Source organism: Jatropha curcas, chromosome 1 (assembly GCF_041381405.1).
Source record: "Jatropha curcas cultivar XTBG-Jc1 chromosome 1, XTBG_Jcur_1.0, whole genome shotgun sequence".
NCBI classification, from domain to species: domain Eukaryota; kingdom Viridiplantae; phylum Streptophyta; class Magnoliopsida; order Malpighiales; family Euphorbiaceae; genus Jatropha; species Jatropha curcas.
The window spans coordinates 32,184,792-32,204,614 of record NC_143151.1 but is presented as its reverse complement, the minus strand read 5'-3'; the positions used below and the strand labels follow the sequence as shown (position 1 = coordinate 32,204,614).

Sequence of the window (19,823 nt, the reverse complement as noted above, 5' to 3'; positions counted from 1 at the left end):
CTTCTTCTCCTTTTCAATATTGTAATCTTCCTCTGTTTTTAGGTCTCTCTTGTATCCGTCGCTCTCTCCATCTTCTTATTCAATAAGATGAATTCAGTTAATTTTTTCAGGGATTTCTTGAGGATCTGTAATTACTTCATATAAACATTAAATTCCCACTTTGTATAATCCTATGGCAATCAAAAATACCCTTAAAGACAAGAAATTAACTGTTGCTTATTCAAGCGTCATCCCCCTTGAAACCAAACGCATTGTCGCTCACTTGAATTGCTTTCATTATTGGAGGAAACGATCAGTCCAAATTGATTCTAATTCTGTTGTGGGAAACGCATTCTGATTGGCGAATAACTCACTTGCCTTTTACATGATTCGTCGTTCAGTTGACCAGAAGTAATCCTTGGCTAACGCTGGGTCCAAACTATGTAAACTAAACGACTTCGTCGTTCACTACTAACTCACCAGCATGTTAACGACCTGTCGTTCATTAAACCCGAGTAGTCCTTTTCAAACGACCGGTTCAAACTTAATTTTTAAACCAAACGACTAAGTCCCAACTTTGAGGTAGGGAAACGGTGCGTTCAGAAGACTGCCTTGTTTCCACTGTTAACTGTATCATCTCCACGCTCAGTCTATGGGTCTATCTACAAGCTCAAACAGAAGCAGGAAAATGGAGAACTATTTCAGTTTGCAATTTCAATTTGATTCTATTAAAGAGAGCTACTGTGCTTATAAAAAGGCAGCTTCTGCCATGTAAGTTTTCTTTTATTTTCCTCTCTTAAATTTCTTCAAATCATCTTTACATTTTCTAATGGCCACCCATTTTTCCCTTAGCTCTTCACTATACCCCCAAACCCACAAATTGCTGTTGAATCCACGCGATTACCCTTTCATTTCATGCCAAAAACAAGACCGAAGTCTTGAAAATGATAGTGAAACCAGTAAAACGCGTAAAGCTAATAAAACCGATTTCAATTTTCTGACAATACCCATAACTCTAACTGTAATCTCCACTTCTTTGCCGGCGAAGCCCGTACTTGCTGCAGCAGCAGCGAAGACTGGCCACAAAAGGAAAACCCATAAGAAAGCACCACCAGAAACCTTAACCCCAGACCAGCTTAAACAATGGTCTAAAGATCTCCCAATTGTATCAAATCGAATGCCATATACTGAAATATTGAGTTTTAAAGAAACCAACAGGCTTAAACATGTAATTAAAGCGCCCAAGGCTTGTTTGAAAGAACGGGCGGAGGCTGTTTTAGTGGTTTTAGATGATAATCAAGTTTTTAGGACTGTTTTGCCTTCAATGGAGAGTAATAAGAGGTTCTGGGATTCATGGGATGAGTTAAAAATTGATGCTTTGTGTGTTAATGCATACACTCCTCCTGTTAAGAAACCAGAGCTGCCTAAACCATATTTAGGATTTTTGTGGAAAGTTCCGGAGTTTATGTTATCAAAGTTTAAGCCTAAGAAGGAGTCCAAGAGAGCTATGGAGTTGAGGAAAGCAAGAGAGGAGTTTAAAAGGCAAAGGAAAGAGGAGTTGGAAAGAATGAGAGAGGAAAGAGAAATGATTGAAAAGGCAATAAAAATGCAAAAGAAAGAGGAGCAAAGAAGGGCAAAGAAGGAAGTCAGGAAAAAGAAGTATGAGGAGTCGTTGCGTGATGCACAGAGGAACTACACGCGGATGGCAAATATGTGGGCTGATTTGGCACAGGACTCAAATGTAGCCACATTGCTAGGATTGGTGTTCTTTGTGATATTTTATAGGACAGTGGTGCTTAGTTATAGAAAGCAGAAGAAGGACTATGAAGATAGGCTGAAGATTGAGAAGGCTGAGGCAGAGGAGAGAAAGAAAATGAGAGAGTTGGAGAGGGAGATGATGGGGATTGAGGAAGAGGAAGAGGATGAGAGTGAGCAAGGGAAAGCAGAGCAAAATGCTTATTTGAAGATGGCTATGCAGTTCATGAAGTCAGGTGCACGAGTTAGGCGTGCACATAATAGGAGATTGCCTCAGTATTTGGAGAGAGGCGTAGATGTGAAGTTCTCAGATGTTGCCGGGCTTGGGAAGATAAGGCTTGAACTTGAGGAGATTGTGAAGTTTTTCACACATGGGGAAATGTATAGGAGAAGAGGAGTGAAGATACCAGGTCAGATTTTGAAAACTGTAATAAGTTATTTTCACTTTATGGCACTATTCTGATTTCTACTAGATGTATTTTGTGATGTTTTTCTGAGTGGCAGTTTAATTTATATATTTTCTCTCCTTTGTTTGTGATCAGGAGGGCCTTTAAAGCTATCACATTATTTGTAATTTAGTTGCAAGAAACACCACTCTTTTGCTTTACTTGTTATGGGGTCATATTAATGTGTAAAGTTGAGAGTGAAATTATTCAAATAGACTTACCTTTGTGTGAAAGTGTTTTAGCAAAATAGCAAACCAGTGATCTTAATCTTCTGTGTTCTATTATGTTTTGCCCTGACCGGGAGAGGGTTAGTGTAATAACTTGTACAATATCGTATAAAACACTGCGCTTTTTTCTACTTCTTGTGAGATCACTTCCATGCAATAAATTTGATCTAATTAAGTTATCAGGTTGATTTTGGAACAGATTTATTCCATGATAATATTATTGGGAGGAAGAGAAAAAAATTTGGAGTGAAGAGTCATAGAATATAACTGCCCTAAGCTTTGTATGAATTTTTTTATTCTTGCTTATTTCCTTTTGTAAAGCTATTTCCATCTTCTATCACTTGTGCATGACATATTCTGCTTGAATTGGTTTTACTGTCAGGTGGCATACTTCTTTGCGGGCCTCCTGGGGTGGGGAAAACTTTACTGGCAAAAGCTGTGGCTGGTGAGGCAGGTGTGAACTTCTTCTCCATTTCTGCATCTCAATTTGTGGAAATATATGTTGGAGTTGGTGCTTCCCGAGTCCGATCACTTTACCAAGAAGCAAAGGAAAATGTAAGTGTTGTCTTCAGCTGCTGCATTGCACTTTTTTTCATAACTAGTACTTCCAAATAAGGTTCTGCAATATCATAGTTTTGAATAGCTGATAATAATGTCTGACATCATTGTTGATTTCCTTTTATGTTTTTGATTGAAGTACTGGATATCATACTAGAGCTTTATCATTTAATTAATTAACCTTTGAACATAAAATTTTGTTTCAGAATGCTACACCTTTCTTAATATTCTCTTTTATCTAAATCTTTCTGAAGCCAATATTTTTTTTCAAGCTTCTGATGCTTTTATCAGAAACAGATGGCTTTCAACAGCAATCATATATATTCTTGTTTGTGTAGGCACCATCTGTCGTCTTCATTGATGAACTGGATGCTGTTGGAAGGGAGCGTGGCTTGATTAAAGGGTCTGGTGGACAAGAACGTGATGCTACACTTAATCAGGTTGGTCATGACATTTATCATGTTTATAATGCAGGACAGTTGATGTTGTTATTGCAAGTTAAATCTCTATCTGGGGATTCATGTTCAGTGATCGTAAATTTCAGCTCCTTGTATGCTTAGATGGGTTTGAAGGAAGAGGGGAGGTGATCACTATTGCTTCCACTAATAGACCAGACATTTTAGATCCAGCATTAGTAAGACCTGGACGGTTTGATCGGAAAATTTTTATTCCCAAACCTGGCCTTATAGGCCGCATGGAAATTCTGAAGGTGATGTGATATATTCATCTGTTTTCATGTTCTACTGTTATGGTTCTGCTTGGGTTCAAAGTTTGCCAGCTTCCATTTCTTCTGTTTGATTTTTTTCTTGTCCAATATTGTAATTAGGTTCATGCTCGTAAGAAGCCTATGGCTGATGATGTGGACTACATGGCTGTCGCTAGTATGACAGATGGAATGGTTGGTGCTGAGCTGGCCAACATAATTGAGGTTGCTGCAATTAACATGATGCGTGATGGAAGGACTGAGGTAGTGCCTCCTTTTTAGATAGTTGTCCTCTTTATTGTCCGGTCACTATGATTAGACTTCTTGACCAACTTGCTAAGAGGAGTTGTGAGAAATTGTATAATATGAAACTTCGATAGTTTTACAATATTTTATGAAAAGATAGAAACTGCAAAGAAAGTGAGATGCCAAGGTCTGAGATTAAAATTGTTGGAGACAATGGAAACTCTTCTTTTGAATTCTCCACTTGATAAGGCAGTAATATTATCTTCCCCGGATGTTATTTTTAAATTTTTACTAATACTATATATGAGTTCATTTGTGCGTTTGTTGACTTTTTAGGAGGTAAAAATGCAAGGGGCAGACCAAGTATGTTGTGGTGGGAAGTGGTGAAAAAATTAATGAAGTGGCACCAGATCAAAATAAGTTATAGTCTGAAACGGGGTAAAATGGAGTAAAAGGAGTTGTGTCTGACCTAACTAGTTTTGAATTAAGGACCAGTTAAGTTGAGTGACTTAGTTACCTTACTGTCAAAAATTATTTTGCTAATCATTTGTTTTGCTTCAGTATCTTGATATTTAAATTTAATAATCTCCCTGTGGATTGTACATGTAAGTGAAGAATTTACTGTGTGCAGATTACAACTGATGACTTGCTACAAGCCGCACAAATAGAAGAGAGAGGAATGCTAGATAGGAAGGAGAGAAGCCCTGGCACATGGAAACAAGTAGCTATCAATGAAGCAGCCATGGCTGTTGTAGCTGTGAACTTTCCTGATCTTAAAAATATTGAGTTTGTACGGTCTTTAAACTTTGCGATCTCTTTATTGGATACACTAGGTTATACTTGCATGTGGATGCATAAATCATGCCTTGTTTAGAGTGAGATTTTGTTGATGATCCATTACAATAATATTTGTAGTCATTAATGGTAAATAAAAAGGGGCATAACCCAATGCTTGTTTAAATGCATCATCAGTAGCGTAGTTGTACATAGCATTACAACTTTTCTCTTGCACATATCTTTAGTCAGTAGACTTTGCTAGCCTAGACCTCTTAAATGGATAGTTGAATTGCTATACCAATTGCATTGCATTTCAATGGACAATAGAACTACGCAATGAGAAATTACTGAAAATAACGTGACATGATAGATTAACTTTTTTTTTTTTTTTTTTTTTTTTTGGCTTTATGACCAGGTCACAATTGCTCCTAGATCTGGCAGGGAGCTTGGTTATGTTCGGATGAAAATGGATCACATCAAATTTAAGGAGGGAATGCTTAGGTATATTATCCTTTGTATATTTTTTAATTTGCTTTTATTGTTCAGAGGAGTATCAAAACAATAAGCAACACTCCAAAAATATGTTTCAAATAAAAGCAACCATGCAAACTGTGGTTGATGCAACCATGCATTATCCTGAAAAGCTAGTTTTCTAATGGTACCGAGTCACCTCAAGTGATTTCATAATTTTCACTCATGTAGTTGTTCATTGAATTTCTTTAGGGAGTTATATCTGATGTCTTTCCATATCATCTTATTCTCATATAATACAGTCGGCAATCCCTTCTGGATCATATCACTGTTCAACTGGCACCTCGTGCAGCTGATGAGCTTTGGTTCGGTGAGAGTCAGGTAAAGAACCTTTTTTTACTATATATCTGTGTTGCTCCGCATCTTGGACTTAAATTCTTGTGCAGAAAGTGGTCATTACAGTGTGATGCTTGTCTTTTATGATAGGACCTGAACATGCCTAGTTACTATAAAACAGGGAAAATTGGTGTAGTCAGAAAGGAAATTATGGTATATGACAACCAGCAATTTTTCAAATGTTAAGTTTCTTGAGAAAATGAATTTCCTTGTAAAAATCATTTGAAAAGATATGGCAAAATCTTGTGTTCTCTTCAGTTGTATCAGATCAGCCACGGCTTTCAAACCACTGTATACTGTTCCATAATTCAAGCCTCAAAGCCGATAAGACCCCAAGATGCAACAGCATAGTATTGAATCTCAGCATGTTTAGTGTTTTCAATATGATTGCTATCTGGTTTGCCACATGATTGTTTTGTTATTTGTTTACTGGGACTTGCATTCTACTAATGTAACATCATTTTTCATTATGTGAATGATCTGCTAAAACTTGCCCTATTATGTGAAATTTTTCCAGCTGAGTACAATATGGGCAGAAACAGCAGACAATGCTAGGTCAGCAGCACGAACCTATGTCCTTGGTGGCCTTTCAGAGAAGCATCATGGCCTGTTTGACTTCTGGATTGCAGATCGAATTAATGTTTGTCAATGCTCATTTCTATGCCTTAATTACTGATTTAAGAACTGTGGATAAAATTTTTATTCCTTCATTATCATTTATTAACCAAGCTGAAAATTATGTTTTTGCCATTTCTGCCCAGCTAGTTGCAGACTGAAAATGGCTCAAAACATGACATGCACTTTTTATTCTCCATTAATTTTTATAGAATTTCCATCATCTATCATATGGATACCATTTGCTGATGCTTTATCTAATGGAGAATTGAAAATTGCAGGAAATTGATTTAGAGGCATTACGGATTTTGAACTCGTGTTATGATCGTGCAAAAGAGGTATTCCATATTAATTTTCAACAATAAACTAATCTGCAACTTGCTAATTTTCTTATATGAATCTGCTTCTGTAACAGATTCTGCAACAGAACAGAAAACTGATGGATGCAGTTGTTGATGAACTTGTTCAGAAGAAAAGTTTAACCAAGCAAGAATTTTTTCACCTAGTTGAGTTGCATGGTTCTATTAAACCTATGCCACCAAGTATACTTGATCTCAGGGTTGCCAAGCGTGCAGAGTTTCAAGAAATAATGATGAACCAGAAGGAAACAACCGCGAGCAATTTATAAGCAATATGCTAGGAGAACCCATGTGGCAACAGACTTGATCTTTGCTTGGGGTGGCAATGGGGGATTAGCCACGGTGAGCAGAGCAGTCATTACGTTGAATGATGGTGCAAATTGCTGAATAGCTGTGGTTGTATCTCTGTGAAGTCAACTTTGACTGAGAAATTTAAACATGCCAAAGTTATCAATTTCTGGTAAATTGGTACACAGCACGCAGAGACAATGGGGGATGTGTCGAGGGAAACTGAGTTGGGGTGTTTTGACATTACTCTGACCTTAGTTGGGGTGTTTTGGCGAGAATTGATTCAATTTTGTTATTGTTTATGATCCAATCATTAAATAGAAATCCTTCGCTTTGCTATTCCATGAATTATAGTAACAAAACCAGTTGAAGTGTTTTGTCATTTGATGGAGTTACCAGACTGAAAAATGTTGAAACTGTAATTGAATCAATTTTATGGTAATGGCTCTTTGAGAGCGCCTCCTATTGCTTTGTTTTCTTTCAAGTTGAAGCTTTTTAAGAGTGTGGAGTTACTTGCCAAATTCTAACTTGCATAGCATTTGTAAATCTCCTTCATGCCACCATCTACACAGCTGAAAAACAAACTAATGTGACTGGTTATGTATATGATAAATATGCACGTTTATCTGATCTACTTTTTTATATGTTCACAGGCTAATATTTCCGATTTATTTCAAGGATTTTCTTATTCACCCCAACCATTTAAAACCTTTAACAAAAAGTGGCTTAATAAGCAAAAGTATATTAAACTTTATGTATTAAGAGAACAAGCAGAAGATGAAACAGGGGAAACAGGGCAAAGAAGAAAAAACAGAGAACTTTATGGTAATAACAAAATTACAGAAGAATAAAGAGCAAGAAAGAAGAAGAAGATGATGGCGATGGTATGCAAAGGCTGTATTTCTAGAGATTTGTGTATCTTATTCCCTCCTCGTATGCGCCCTTGTTCATGCAAAGCTTGTGAAGATTCTTTTTTTTTTTTTTTTTTCTTTCCCTGTTTGTTCAACGAGAAAAAAGGTCAGCATTGAGGCTTTAATAGAAGATTTTCTAGGCTTCAAAATTTTCCAGGAGAAGTGAAAGGGAAAGAAAATTAGAATGGGAATGGACATTGGGTACTTAAAAATTAGAAAAATTAATAAAACACGTGTAAATTTCAGACTTTCGAAAATGTCAAAATTCCAATAAGCGCACCACTTCACTTCTGTTAAAAACTTTTAACCGCCTTCACAACTTGAAAGGCACGTTCACTCTCCAACTATCCATAGCTACTGCTAACCGCCAACCCAACACGTTTTTTGAAAATAACAATAAAAGAAAAAACTACCCACTACTCACCGGTCACCATGCTCTATATAAATCTCTTCGATCAATCACTCCCTACAAATATTACATTTAATTGCAGTAACTTTAGCTCCTACATTCTCTGATCAGTATATCTATTCTCGCTTTCCCAGAAAATGAAGATCAATAACGTTGTTTCTCTTATGGGACTCTTCTACATTTGTTTTCTAGCCTTTTTAGTAACCGTGTATGGTTATGCTGCTGATGCAGCAAGAGTCTTCAAAGTTGGTGATGAATTGGGATGGCAAGAACCTGAAGACAATAACACTGCACTGTATAGCAAGTGGGCTGCAAGTAACAGATTTCGAGTTGGAGATTCTCTCTGTAAGTTCTTGATTTCATATTTCATACTTTCTTGAATTTGAAATTTTCAAGTTATTGATTTTTCTTTTGTTTGCACTGCAGTATTTGAGTACAAGAATGACTCTGTTATTGAAGTTGAGAAATGGGGTTATTACCACTGCAACACAAGCAACCCCATTGTTGCCTTTAACAATGGCAGGAGTACTTTCAATCTTGAGAGATCAGGACCATTTTACTTCATTAGTGGGTTTTCTGATCACTGCAAGAATGGGCAACGTTTGATTGTTGAAGTAATGGGTCTGCACCACCAAAGATCATATTCTCCACCATCTATGGCGGCTCCACCTGAATCTTCTTACTTAGCACCATCACCACAGCCAAGTTCAGGGGCAATCGTCAATCAAGGATTTTGTTCAATTCTAATTACAACATTAGTAGCTTTAGTTTGGTCATTTTTGTTTTAGTTATTTGGTATTGAATTCTTTGTCAGTGTCAGATTCCAGCTGTCGGAATCCTTCTGTTTCTGATCAATTTGTGTTTGAGTCATTTGCTTAATTACCTGGAACATAATTTTTTTTATTTGAATATTAATACAAAGATGAGTTAATTGTGCCAAGTATGGTTCTAGATTTTTAGTATGGGTGATACCCAATAGAAATGGAACTTTCAACATCAGAATTGGAGGATTCAAATTGAACACCATCTTCATTGCTGAATTTCTCTGCTTCAAACTGAATTCCTCCTTCAACAAGTGCATCTTTTCCAATATTGACAGCTAACATATTATTTTTCATTTTGCGTTTTTCTTTCTTCCATTTGAGTTTCCTTAACCAATGTCGAGCCAACTTAAATCCCAAAAAGATAAAAACAGTTGCCATACTCCCTGCACTTATAGCCAGCAGAATGTCAAGCACCCATCCTCTTTTTCCATCTTGTGGCAGTAGTACCCATGAAGCCGCAACAAAAGCTGTTGCCATGAAAGACATAGCTACCCACATAACCTTGTGAATAACTACCATTAGCTTCATTAATTTTTTCCTCTCAAATGGTATGATGCTAACTAGAACTATTACAATGCACAAAGCTGTAAACAATGCAATGCTGTTACATACAGCAAAAATCTTGAAAGCTGTTTTTCCACCAACTGTTGATTGCCCTTTATCAATTCCTTCTTGATTGACACCTCCAGGTGGGTTTAAACCAACAGTAAAAGTAACTGATGCAATCAAAATGGCTACTACTATTATTGTGTTTCGCGCATTTAATAGTGCTTCTCTATGTGCTTTATACTGTTTATTGCGGTGATTTCTGTGCAACTCCCTTAGTTCTTTCATTCGCCTCTTGCTTTGATGCTTGTATCGTTCTTGCAATTCAATTCTTGCTGAGGTTTCTATTTCTGATGTACCATCCTCGATATCAGATTTCTCAATAACTTGATTTACAGGCTGGGTTTTGTTTGGCTCGTTGTTGATAACATTTCGAGTAATTAAATACTGCTCAGATGCATCTCTGAGCTGGAACGTCACATTCTGATTAATTGAAGTTTGAACTTCAAGTAGCATGGGATCAAAGCTTACTTGAGTTGAGTTGATCACAGTGTTCTGATTTGTGTTAACCTCTTCAGATAAAAGTGATGGCATTCCATTAGTCTTCACGTCACTAGCTTTGATCAACATTTCTCTGATGAGGTTGGTGTTATCAGTGACTCTAGTCCGGTTGACAAGGTCAAGCGCAGTATATCCTTGATGGTTTTCAAGATTGACATCAACTTTTGCTACATTGATTATGTAATCAATTAGCTAGCAAATTTGAACAGAACAAGTAGGGTTAGATACTTGGTCAAGTGATTCAAGAACAAAGCTTTAAGAATTTGCAGACAACCGGATAAAATAGCTCTCTGGATACTTACATTGTAATTATTGTTTGCAGAAACAGCAAGATGTAAAACTGTATTACCATGTTGATCTGGCTGGTGGAGAAGATGAGTGTTTGTGGAAATCCTTCCCATGCTAATGAAGGCATTATATTTACCAAATTTAACAGCAAGATGAAACACTGTTTGCTTGTTTTTCGCGAGATACTCAAATGCTGCTGGAGCATTTGAAATAAACTCAACAAGGATAGCATCGTCACCTTTTATTACTGCCAAGTGAACAGGTGTGTAGCCATTTTTGTTGAACACCTTGGCACTATCAGGAACATACTCCAAAAGAATTCTTGCAATCTCCAGAAGACTCTTTTGACAGGCATAGTGCAATGGCACACACCCGTCCTTGTCAGTCATCAAAGAAAAATTTGGCCTCCTTTCTAATATTGCCTTCACAATCTCTGTTTTAGAAATAAGTAAAATTAGGGTTAAACACCAATAAATTCCAAAGAATTTCATTTAAGCTAATGAAGATGACAACTTACTTATGTTTCCTGCTGATACTGCCTCGTGGAGACAAGTTGAGTCTATCCCATCTTCGGTGTCCAGCCATTGTTGATTCAGAAGGAGCTTAACAATATCAATATGCCCCAAACTACAAGCTATGGAAAGTGGGCTCTTGTTCATATTGTTAAGTGTAGAAGCCGCCCATGGATTGGTCTCTAACAGCAGCAAAATTATATCAGCATTTCCTTTTCGACAGGCTTCATGATATGGCGTCTCACCTCTAACATTCTTGGCTCCAACTAAGTGAGGACACAACTTAACTAATTCTCTAACCACTTCTGTCTGCCCAAATCTTGATGCCAGGTGCAATACTGTGGTCAAAGTATCTGAACTTCTGTCAAAAACCTCTATACCTTGTTCAGCTAACCTTCTAATTCCAACTATATCATTTCTTTCAATGGCTTCTATTAGTCTTGAATCCATTAATTATATTCAAGACAAATTAAAGAGCTCCCTTCTGCTTATATAACTATATTGGTAGGAGATTGGAAGAGAATTAGAAACATTATGGGCTCTAAATATATTCTGTCTCTTTTTTGTTCATCGTCATCAATTTCTTGTAACATTCCAGGAATTCTTCGTTGTATCTTCCTTGAAGATATCCTCTCTTCCTCCTCCTTTCCAATGGACCCAGCCACCCACTCCCAGGCACAGCGTTCTCTCCATTATTTCTTTTGGCGGCATGTATAGCAAATAAAAAACAAAGACTTTTCCTTAAATAAAACAAAATGAAACAAAGACTTTGATCCGTGTGGTTCGTTTTTAATCTAAGTCTATAGCCCTCCATTTGATATAGAAAAAAAAAAAAAAAAAAAAAATGAAAGACCGAAAGCAGCTGAACCAGGGGGGAAGAAAAAGGAAACTGACCCGAAACTTTGCGTTTTAAATTTAGAATTGTGCATTTTTGGAATAACTGGGAGTTACAACATGGTAGTTGGAAGCAAACAATTTCTCAGTTCTTGGGAAACAAAATTTAGTGAAATGAATTAAACTTCATACTCGATATGTTTGATTTAAAAAAAAAAAATTGAATTACAAAAGGAATGAATGTAGATGAGTAGAACCAAAATTAATGAATACACGTTTCTAAGATACTGTTAGCACTATTTTTCTGTTTTAAACTTACCCAAAGGACCCTAAATGTCTCTCTCCGTCTCTCTCTTTCTTATATTCTTTTTAATTTTGTTTCTAAACCACCGCCATCTTCTTTGATCTACGGGAGGTGATTTATTTTCTTTTTAATAATTTTTAAATTTATAATCGTTTGGAATGAAATTTGGATTTATTCTTATAGCTATGTGAATCTTGAGTGTTTTTGCTACCCTTTTAGTTGGGTTATTAATTTCTTTCCTTATCATGGGATTATTCCTCATTGTTGAAGAGTTTTTATATGAATCTTTTATTTCTCAAGTAGTTCGAGAATCAAGATAGATTATTAATTGTTTGTAGTTAGAGACTTTAGATCTTTAAATTTGGGTAAGTTTTCTTTACCAATGGAGCCTGCGACCTATCCCTCCATTTCTCAGGGTTTGGTATATTAAACTCTTGTATGAGCATCAATTGTAATAAGTTTCCAAAAAAATAAGATAATATCGTGGAAGGTTTTTTTTTTGTCATTCTATTTGAAAATGGACAATATTATGATGTATTTGACTTATATCATTATTAATGAATTATTAAGTTTTTTTTTTTAAAAAAAACATTTTGAATTCATTCGAGAAATTTGATTTCATTGAATTATCATAATTAAACCCAATTTTTATTAGGATTGTATAGTTTCAATTTCAATATGGTTCTTGAGAATAATATTAGAATCGGTTCCTTGTATTCTTTTAGATGTTCCTTCGGATTAAGAAAAAAAAAAGGATTATAATACAATAATTAATTTGTTTACCATCAAAATATAATATAAACTGTAGTAATAAAAATAATTTATTGTTAATCATAAAGTAGTATAGATATACTACCATAAAATTAACTAATACTTGTATAAATTATTTATTGTGAAAACATAATATATACTGCGATATCAATCATTGTAGAACAATTAAATAACATTGACATAACACCCGCATGCTATGATGACTAAAATCATTACTATAAATTAGTCGGTGAAAAAAAATATGATTTAGAAATAAATTAAATATAAAATATTTTATTTTTGTAAGTAGATATTGTCATACAACTAAATTTGATAGGTAATTTATTTGATAATTGGATATATATTTAAATTGTTAATTATTGTAAAGAATTGTATATACATTTATAAATTATGATGTTGTTAGAAAATTAAATGTAATAAGACATAGTAAGTTATCAATTATGCAGCTTTCAGATTACAAGGATCTGTTCTTGCAAAATCAAATCTTCATTTTTGGCTATTCTTTTTTGTCTAATTAAGAAATACAAACATTAGTATGTATGGTATCCTAAAGAAGTGGAGCTATCAACATCAGAATTAGTGGATTCAGACAGGTTTTCTCCTTGTTTGGATTTTTTGTGCTCTAAATGCAATCCTTTCTTTCTACCATTTTCTTTCCTCCACCTCAACTTTCTCAACCAGTGTTTGGTTATGAGAACTCCTAGATAAAAGCACACAATTCCAAATGTTCCGGAACTGATAGCTAGAATTGCCCCAAGCAACCATCCTGTCCCATGACCTTGTGGCAAAATCACATAGATGGATGCAACAAAAGCTACTACCATGAATGATACTGCAACCCACATTAATTTGTGAGTTATGGCCAATAGCTTCATCAGTTGCTTTCGTTGGAAAGGGATAATGCTAACTAAAACAATGACAATAGACAGAGATGTAAATAATGCAAAACTGTTGCTTATTGCAAATATCTTAAAAGCAACTGTTCTTCCCACGGTTGATTTTCCTTTCAGTGGTCCTGCTTCTGCTTGGTACACACCTCCAGGTGGGCTTATGCCAGCAGTAAATGTGACTGTGGCAATCAAAATAGCAACCAGTATAATTGTGTTCCTAGCATTTTGAAATGCTTCCCTATGTACTTCGTATCGCTTATAACGATGACTTGTGAAAAGGTTAGCCAGTTCATTCCTGTGTTTTTCACTGAGATGCTTCTGTTGCTGTAGATTGTTCGGCGTATTTTTGGCTTCCTTCAAGGATTCGGGTTCAGATGAACTGTCATCTTCAGTCTCAACTTTCTCTTTGGATTGAAGCTTGTGCAAACCATTTGTTGAGGTGACTTCCGCAGTTAGTGCAGGCGAGCGTCCTAGAGACTTACTGAGATGCTTGTGCTTAAGCAAATTGGTTGGTAAATCCATTCTTTCCATCAGGCATTCTGGATAAGATGGATCATCTTCTTGGTTAAGCAAACTGGTTATTGGGTTTCGCTTCCCCCTTGATTTATGCTTACTCCTAAACTGAAGAAGACTTGTGATTTTTTCCTCAAGTACAGCTTTGGGGTCTTCAACTGTCTGAATTTCTTCTGGATTAGCTTTTTCAGTATCTGTCATGGGCAATTCCATGCTCCGAGAGAAGTATTTTTCTAGCTCTAGCTTATCAGATGGCAATTCCATGCTCATATTAAGCCCGGTTGTCTTTAACATTTCTTTAATTAGCGTCTTAGCTGTTCTACTCCCAATCTCTTCAATCATGTCTAAAGCTGTTTGTCCTTTATTATTCTGACAATGCACGTCCACTTTTGCAGTCAAGATGAACTCCACTAACTGAAAGTGAGTTTCAAAGAATTGATATTACTCAACAATTCAAGTATAGAATGATACCAAAAAAGCACAAGTCTTCTTTTATGTTGTGTTTTTATGTTCCCACAAAATCTGTGTGCCTGTGATAAAATCAACAAGTGAAAGAATGATGCCTGAAGGTTTCCTGTAGAAACTGCTAGATGAAGTATGGTGTTACCAGCTTGGTCTTGTTGGTGTAGAAGGTGAGATATATCAGAAACCTCTGCTAAACGAATGATTGAATTATATCTATTGAATCTTACAGCAAGATGAAAAATTGTTTCTCCCTTCTTTGTGAGACAATGAAGCGAACTGGGAGAGGCAGAAATGAATTGTTCAAGGATTCTTACATAACCATTAATCACGACCAAGTGCAATGCTGTAAACCCATCGTTATTGTACTGCAAAGCAAGGTCTGGATCAGCACTCAATAACATTTTAGTTATACGAAGCTGTCCTCTGCTAGATGCACAGTGCAAAGGAGAAAATCCGTTCTTGTCGGTTTTTCGAGCAAAATTAGGCCGTGCTTGTGATATCTCGTTTACAATATCTGCAAAAATATATTGGTCATGAGTAAATGCAGAGATTTTCAAATAGTTGGGATTGGAGTTTATGAAATGAAATGATCATATTTTGACAATGAGATTGTATTCACCATTGTGGCCACTTGAGATCGCTACATGCAGAGGAGTTGCATATACTGCATCCTCTTCATGTTCCATCAAACAGGAGAGGTTCAACATGAGTTTCACTATATCAAGATGCCCTTCTTCACAGGCAAGTGAAAAGGCACTCTGCTTTTCTACGTTTCGCTTCGCAGCCACTAGTGGATCAATTTCTAGTAGTAGCTTTGTTACGACCTCGAAGTTCCCAAGACGACAAGCTGCATGCAATGGAGTCTCCTGATTTTTATTCACCGCTGCAACCAAATCTGGGCACAGCTTAACAATTGTCGCAACCAATTCTATATGGCCTACTCTGGAAGCCAAGTGTAACACCGAGTCCGAATTGATGGGTAATCTTCGTTCAAGAACTCTTTTATCCTGCTGAGCTATTCTTTTAAATTCAACTATATCATTTCTGAAAATGGACTCAAAAGGATTTAGATCCATTTCCTTGAGCTTGTAGAAAATCAAGAACTTTATCGAAGACTGAAAAACAAATAAAGAGGATATATTTTGAGATTGAAGTTTAAGCAAGTTCAGTTCTGGAAAGATATGACATGTTTAGTGATTTTACAAATTTTTATATAACTTGCCAGTTTCAAGAAATGGACATTCCTGCATTTCCGTTCAAGTTCCAGGCATCCTCAAGAAGACTTTGTTCCTTTGGTCCAACCTAAGTCTTTGCCAAATGGACCCAAACATTTTGACTTTAATGTTCAAATGGGTCCAACCTAAATTTGGGCTAGTTTTGGGGGAAATATGCGTACATGGAGTCGCGATTCATGAAACTCAAAACATATTTTAAATATGGGGGCAAAAATGTAACTTTAAATCCGTCCTGTCCTCAACATTTCCAAGAAAGACTATGTAATTTACTATTAAGGGGCCCAAAAAATGTATTTCCTGGAAGCAAAGCCAGCCAGTCGTCTCCCCATCTCTGAGAGGTACAACTTTTATCTCTTGAGATTCTAGGAAAGAAGGCATCAACTGAGACGGAAGGTGACTTGGAAATTTCTATACAAGTAGTACCATTTCATTTTTTTTTTTTTTTTTTAAATATATATATATTTGGGCTTCTTAAAGCCCAAATATAGATTTAGAGAAAAATAATTGGACGACCTGTCGTTGGAGAGTGGAGATAGCGGCCACCGCTAAATTAGGATTTGAGTACGGAGGTTTTGAAAATGATGACTTTTCTCTCGTTGCTCTTGAATGACATGGAAAAGTTTCCCTCGTCGCCAGAGAAATCCATCGAAAGCACTTGTCGTACGGAGTCAGCAGTCGTTCTCTCTATCTCCACCACTGCTCCACCATTAACCCAACCGGTAATGCTCTCGATCGCGTCCATCAATTTGAATGTAATTGTAATTGGTGATGTATGATTATGGAATTGCTATTATAAACTGTGCCTTCATTTTTGCTCATGTCTAGTTACCTCAAAAACCATAGTTCTCTAAAGTCTATGAAAATAACCAAGTAATGCAATTTTTTTTTTTTCTATTTATGTACTTTTTTTTGTTGATATAATTCTTGTGAAGGGTTAGTGATACCGATAAAAAGCGTGGAGGTATGAGATTAAAACTAAACGATGAGGCAAACTGAACAATGCACATACAGAAAGAGACAGAAAATGATGACTAATGAGAAAGGTGTCTGAAGAAGGATTCCAACATGACAAGAACCAATTGCTTTATTCCTTACAATTAAAGTCTAATGCTTGGTATTGGGTTTTTGTGAAAGACTTTATTGTTGAATTGGGTATTTCAATACAATCAAAATGAGTAATATCCTCGCTCATAATTAGTCTCAATATCTGATTCCGGCATTTTGAGTTTCCGTTCATCCATATCTCTCCTTCCATTCTTCTCTGACCTCCTTTGCTTTTTCCTCCACTTCTGCTCAACAAGCATCACCAATATCCCAATAAAAGTAATTGACAGTATAGCAGCACCCACTAACAATACAATGACAGGCATCCATTCTGTCCCTCGAACAGGAGACATTATCACCCATGAGGCTGCCAGGTAACCTGCTCCCATGAATGACACTGCTAACCACATTATCCTATCTGCAATTTTCAGTATTCTCTTCTGTGTTTTTCTTCGAAAGGGTATGATCCTCACTAGAATAAGAACCATGGAAAGAGATGTGAACAACGCAATAGTGTTAGTTATTGCAAAAACCTTAAAACCTGCAGTTCTTGCTAGAGTTGACTTCCCTTTCATAATTCCTTCCTGGTAAACACCACCAGGAGGACTTATCCCAGCAGTGAAAGTCACTGTTGCAATCAAAGTAGCAACTAAAATGATTGTGTTTCTCGCATTTTGCAGTGCCTCTTCATGTATTTGTTCCAGGCCACTAATGTCTTCAGTGAAGTCCATCTTCCTTGTGCTGCCACGTTTGTCCTTTTGTTTTGTAGCATTGCGTTTTGCTTTCAATCTTCTTCTTCTTTCACCAACTAGATGTTGTTGAGGTGATGAATAGCTTGCATGAGATAAATTAGGCTCTTGATCTTCATGCGATGAATTGTTTGTAGGAGATAAGATAGGCTCTGAATCGAAATTGTCTGCTTCTCTTTCATGATCCGCTGGCTTTGTATCAAAATCGGGCACTTGTTTATCATCATCCGCTGGCTTTGTATCAAAATCGGACACTTGTTTATCATCATCCGCTGGCTTTGTATCAAAATCGGACACTTGTTTGTCATCATCCGCTGGCTTTGTATCAAAATCGGAAACTTGTTTATCATCATCCGTTGCTCTAACAACATCATTGGTTTTTGATAAAATTTGTACTCCCTTGTTACCACCTGCATTTAATAAGGTTTGAATAACGCGTCTACCTCGATTAAACCTGTTCCGGTAAAGCATGTCAAGCGCTGTAAGTTGTTCATTGTTCAGGGCATTCACATTTATTTTCGTTTCCTTGATCAAGTACTCTGCAATCTGAGACAAACATATATTAACTTAATATAACAACTTATTGATTGTTACTATTATCGTTTCTTATATACGTAATAACAAGTACTTGTTAAATACCATTTAATACATCCTAATTTCTTACCGCGGGGTTGTTTTCACATGCGAGATGTAAGACGCTGTTACCCAATCCATCTGTAGAGTATAAGAGATGATAAATACTTGATTTCTGCAGTAGGAAAACGAAAGAATCATCGGATTCTGAACTTTGTTTTGCGGATAAGTGAAAAACTGATTGCTTAGTATCTCTGGTGAGCAGTTTGAAAGCGGATGGAGCTTTTTTCCAAAATTCTTCAAGAAATTGAACATTCCCCTTCATCACTGCCAAGTGCAATGCTGTGTATCCATCTTTATTATACAGCCTGTGTGTTTGTCTGCTACTCTTTCCAATTAGTAGCTGCACCATACTTAAGTTTTCTTTGATACAAGCACAATGTAGTGGTGAATTTTCATTTTTGTCAATCTTCAGGGCTAAATTTGGGACCTTTTTCAACAGGATTTCAACAATATCTGCATAACAACAGTTGTAATTAATAATATATACAAGTTAGTAGCAGAGCTAGTGAATGAAATAAGGTAAAATAAGAGAGAAAATTTTCATGGTGATCACAACTTCTTTTTCCCACTAATTAATTCCTATGAAGTAAAATTGATTGTACAAATTCTTGAACCTGTATATTCCAGCAAAACAGCAACATGAAGACAAGTCTGATCGAAACCATCAACTTGAATCAACTGAGGCCGCTGCAAAAGGAGTTCCACCAGCCCAAGATGCCCATGGCGACAAGCCAAGAAAAGTGGAGTCTGGTTCTTTTTATTAATCTTATTATGTGCGGCTTCGACATTGACACCAATCAAAAGCTTTAACATTTCAGGATTGCAATGGCGACAGGCTAAATGAAATGGAGTGTCGCCTTTTCCATCCTGTGCTGCAACCAGTTCAGGACACAGCTCCATAATTGTCTTAGCTACTCTTAGGCGTCCATACATTACAGCAAAATGTAACGCTGTGGTCCAGGTATCTTCTGTCTTCTGCTCAAGAATTGCTTTATCTCCTTCGACCAGCTCGTGAAAAGACTGCATGTCATCTTCAACAATTGCTTTAACAAGCCTTCTATCCATTTCGTTTCTGTTTCTAGTATTTGTGCTTAATCCTTATTAATTGCTTCTCTTGTAATAAACACAAGATCATATAGGACCTCCTTTCTTTTCTTTTCCCTTATTATTATTTTTTTTTCAATTTCTCAAGTCAAACACCAATAAAATCAGTCAATGTATTAGGTGATAAAAAAAACATTAATTTGCATTATATGAAGGTTCCTACATTCCCTTTCACATTAATTTGTTCACATGTCACCATCACCCACTAATTAGTGTTTGATATCCATTAATTATTGTTTGATCCAATGTTGACCGAGGACGACCCCGACTCCCATAGGTACTTGGCCTTTCCTTAAATTTAATTTGCGAAAAACACTTAATGACAGTTGTTAATGCATTGATTAAGAATAATAACTCAAAGACTTGTCCTCATTCTGGTCACCTTTTGACAAACTAAAGTAAAATCC

General features: G+C 36.3%; 5 protein-coding genes and 1 long non-coding RNA gene across 6 annotated transcripts; 3 read left to right on the top strand and 3 right to left on the bottom strand.

The window, feature by feature from the left end:
• The first annotated feature begins 574 nt into the window (after positions 1–574).
• On the top strand, positions 575–7,304 carry EMB2083 (AAA-type ATPase family protein). The gene is made up of 11 exons (XM_012213720.4): positions 575–2,144; positions 2,790–2,962; positions 3,304–3,405; positions 3,510–3,674; positions 3,792–3,932; positions 4,546–4,704; positions 5,107–5,192; positions 5,465–5,543; positions 6,076–6,198; positions 6,455–6,511; positions 6,589–7,304. Exons 1-11 carry the CDS (start codon positions 809–811, stop codon positions 6,799–6,801), a joined length of 2,634 nt encoding a protein of 877 aa, XP_012069110.1. The 5' UTR covers positions 575–808; the 3' UTR covers positions 6,802–7,304.
• An 860-nt stretch (positions 7,305–8,164) lies between these two features.
• ENODL7 (early nodulin-like protein 7) lies at positions 8,165–9,080 on the top strand. Its single transcript, XM_012213878.4, has 2 exons — positions 8,165–8,485; positions 8,567–9,080. Exons 1-2 carry the CDS (start codon positions 8,278–8,280, stop codon positions 8,926–8,928), a joined length of 570 nt encoding a protein of 189 aa, XP_012069268.1. The 5' UTR covers positions 8,165–8,277; the 3' UTR covers positions 8,929–9,080.
• LOC105631564 (uncharacterized) lies at positions 9,008–11,557 on the bottom strand. Its single transcript, XM_012213721.4, has 3 exons — positions 10,877–11,557; positions 10,374–10,792; positions 9,008–10,263 (listed from the first exon to the last, which is right to left on the bottom strand). Exons 1-3 carry the CDS (start codon positions 11,319–11,321, stop codon positions 9,097–9,099), a joined length of 2,031 nt encoding a protein of 676 aa, XP_012069111.3. The 5' UTR covers positions 11,322–11,557; the 3' UTR covers positions 9,008–9,096.
• A 1,690-nt stretch (positions 11,558–13,247) lies between these two features.
• Positions 13,248–15,864, bottom strand: LOC105631705 (uncharacterized). The gene is made up of 3 exons (XM_037637645.2): positions 15,268–15,864; positions 14,747–15,162; positions 13,248–14,597 (listed from the first exon to the last, which is right to left on the bottom strand). Exons 1-3 carry the CDS (start codon positions 15,722–15,724, stop codon positions 13,311–13,313), a joined length of 2,160 nt encoding a protein of 719 aa, XP_037493573.2. The 5' UTR covers positions 15,725–15,864; the 3' UTR covers positions 13,248–13,310.
• A 24-nt stretch (positions 15,865–15,888) lies between these two features.
• On the top strand, positions 15,889–19,590 carry LOC119370126 (uncharacterized). The gene is made up of 3 exons (XR_016322683.1): positions 15,889–16,602; positions 16,816–18,831; positions 18,940–19,590. It is a non-coding gene; the product is annotated as an uncharacterized LOC119370126 (long non-coding RNA).
• LOC105631706 (uncharacterized) lies at positions 16,950–19,377 on the bottom strand. The gene is made up of 3 exons (XM_089726274.1): positions 18,927–19,377; positions 18,341–18,765; positions 16,950–18,222 (listed from the first exon to the last, which is right to left on the bottom strand). Exons 1-3 carry the CDS (start codon positions 19,375–19,377, stop codon positions 17,050–17,052), a joined length of 2,049 nt encoding a protein of 682 aa, XP_089582400.1. The 3' UTR covers positions 16,950–17,049.
• Positions 19,591–19,823: the final 233 nt, after the last annotated feature.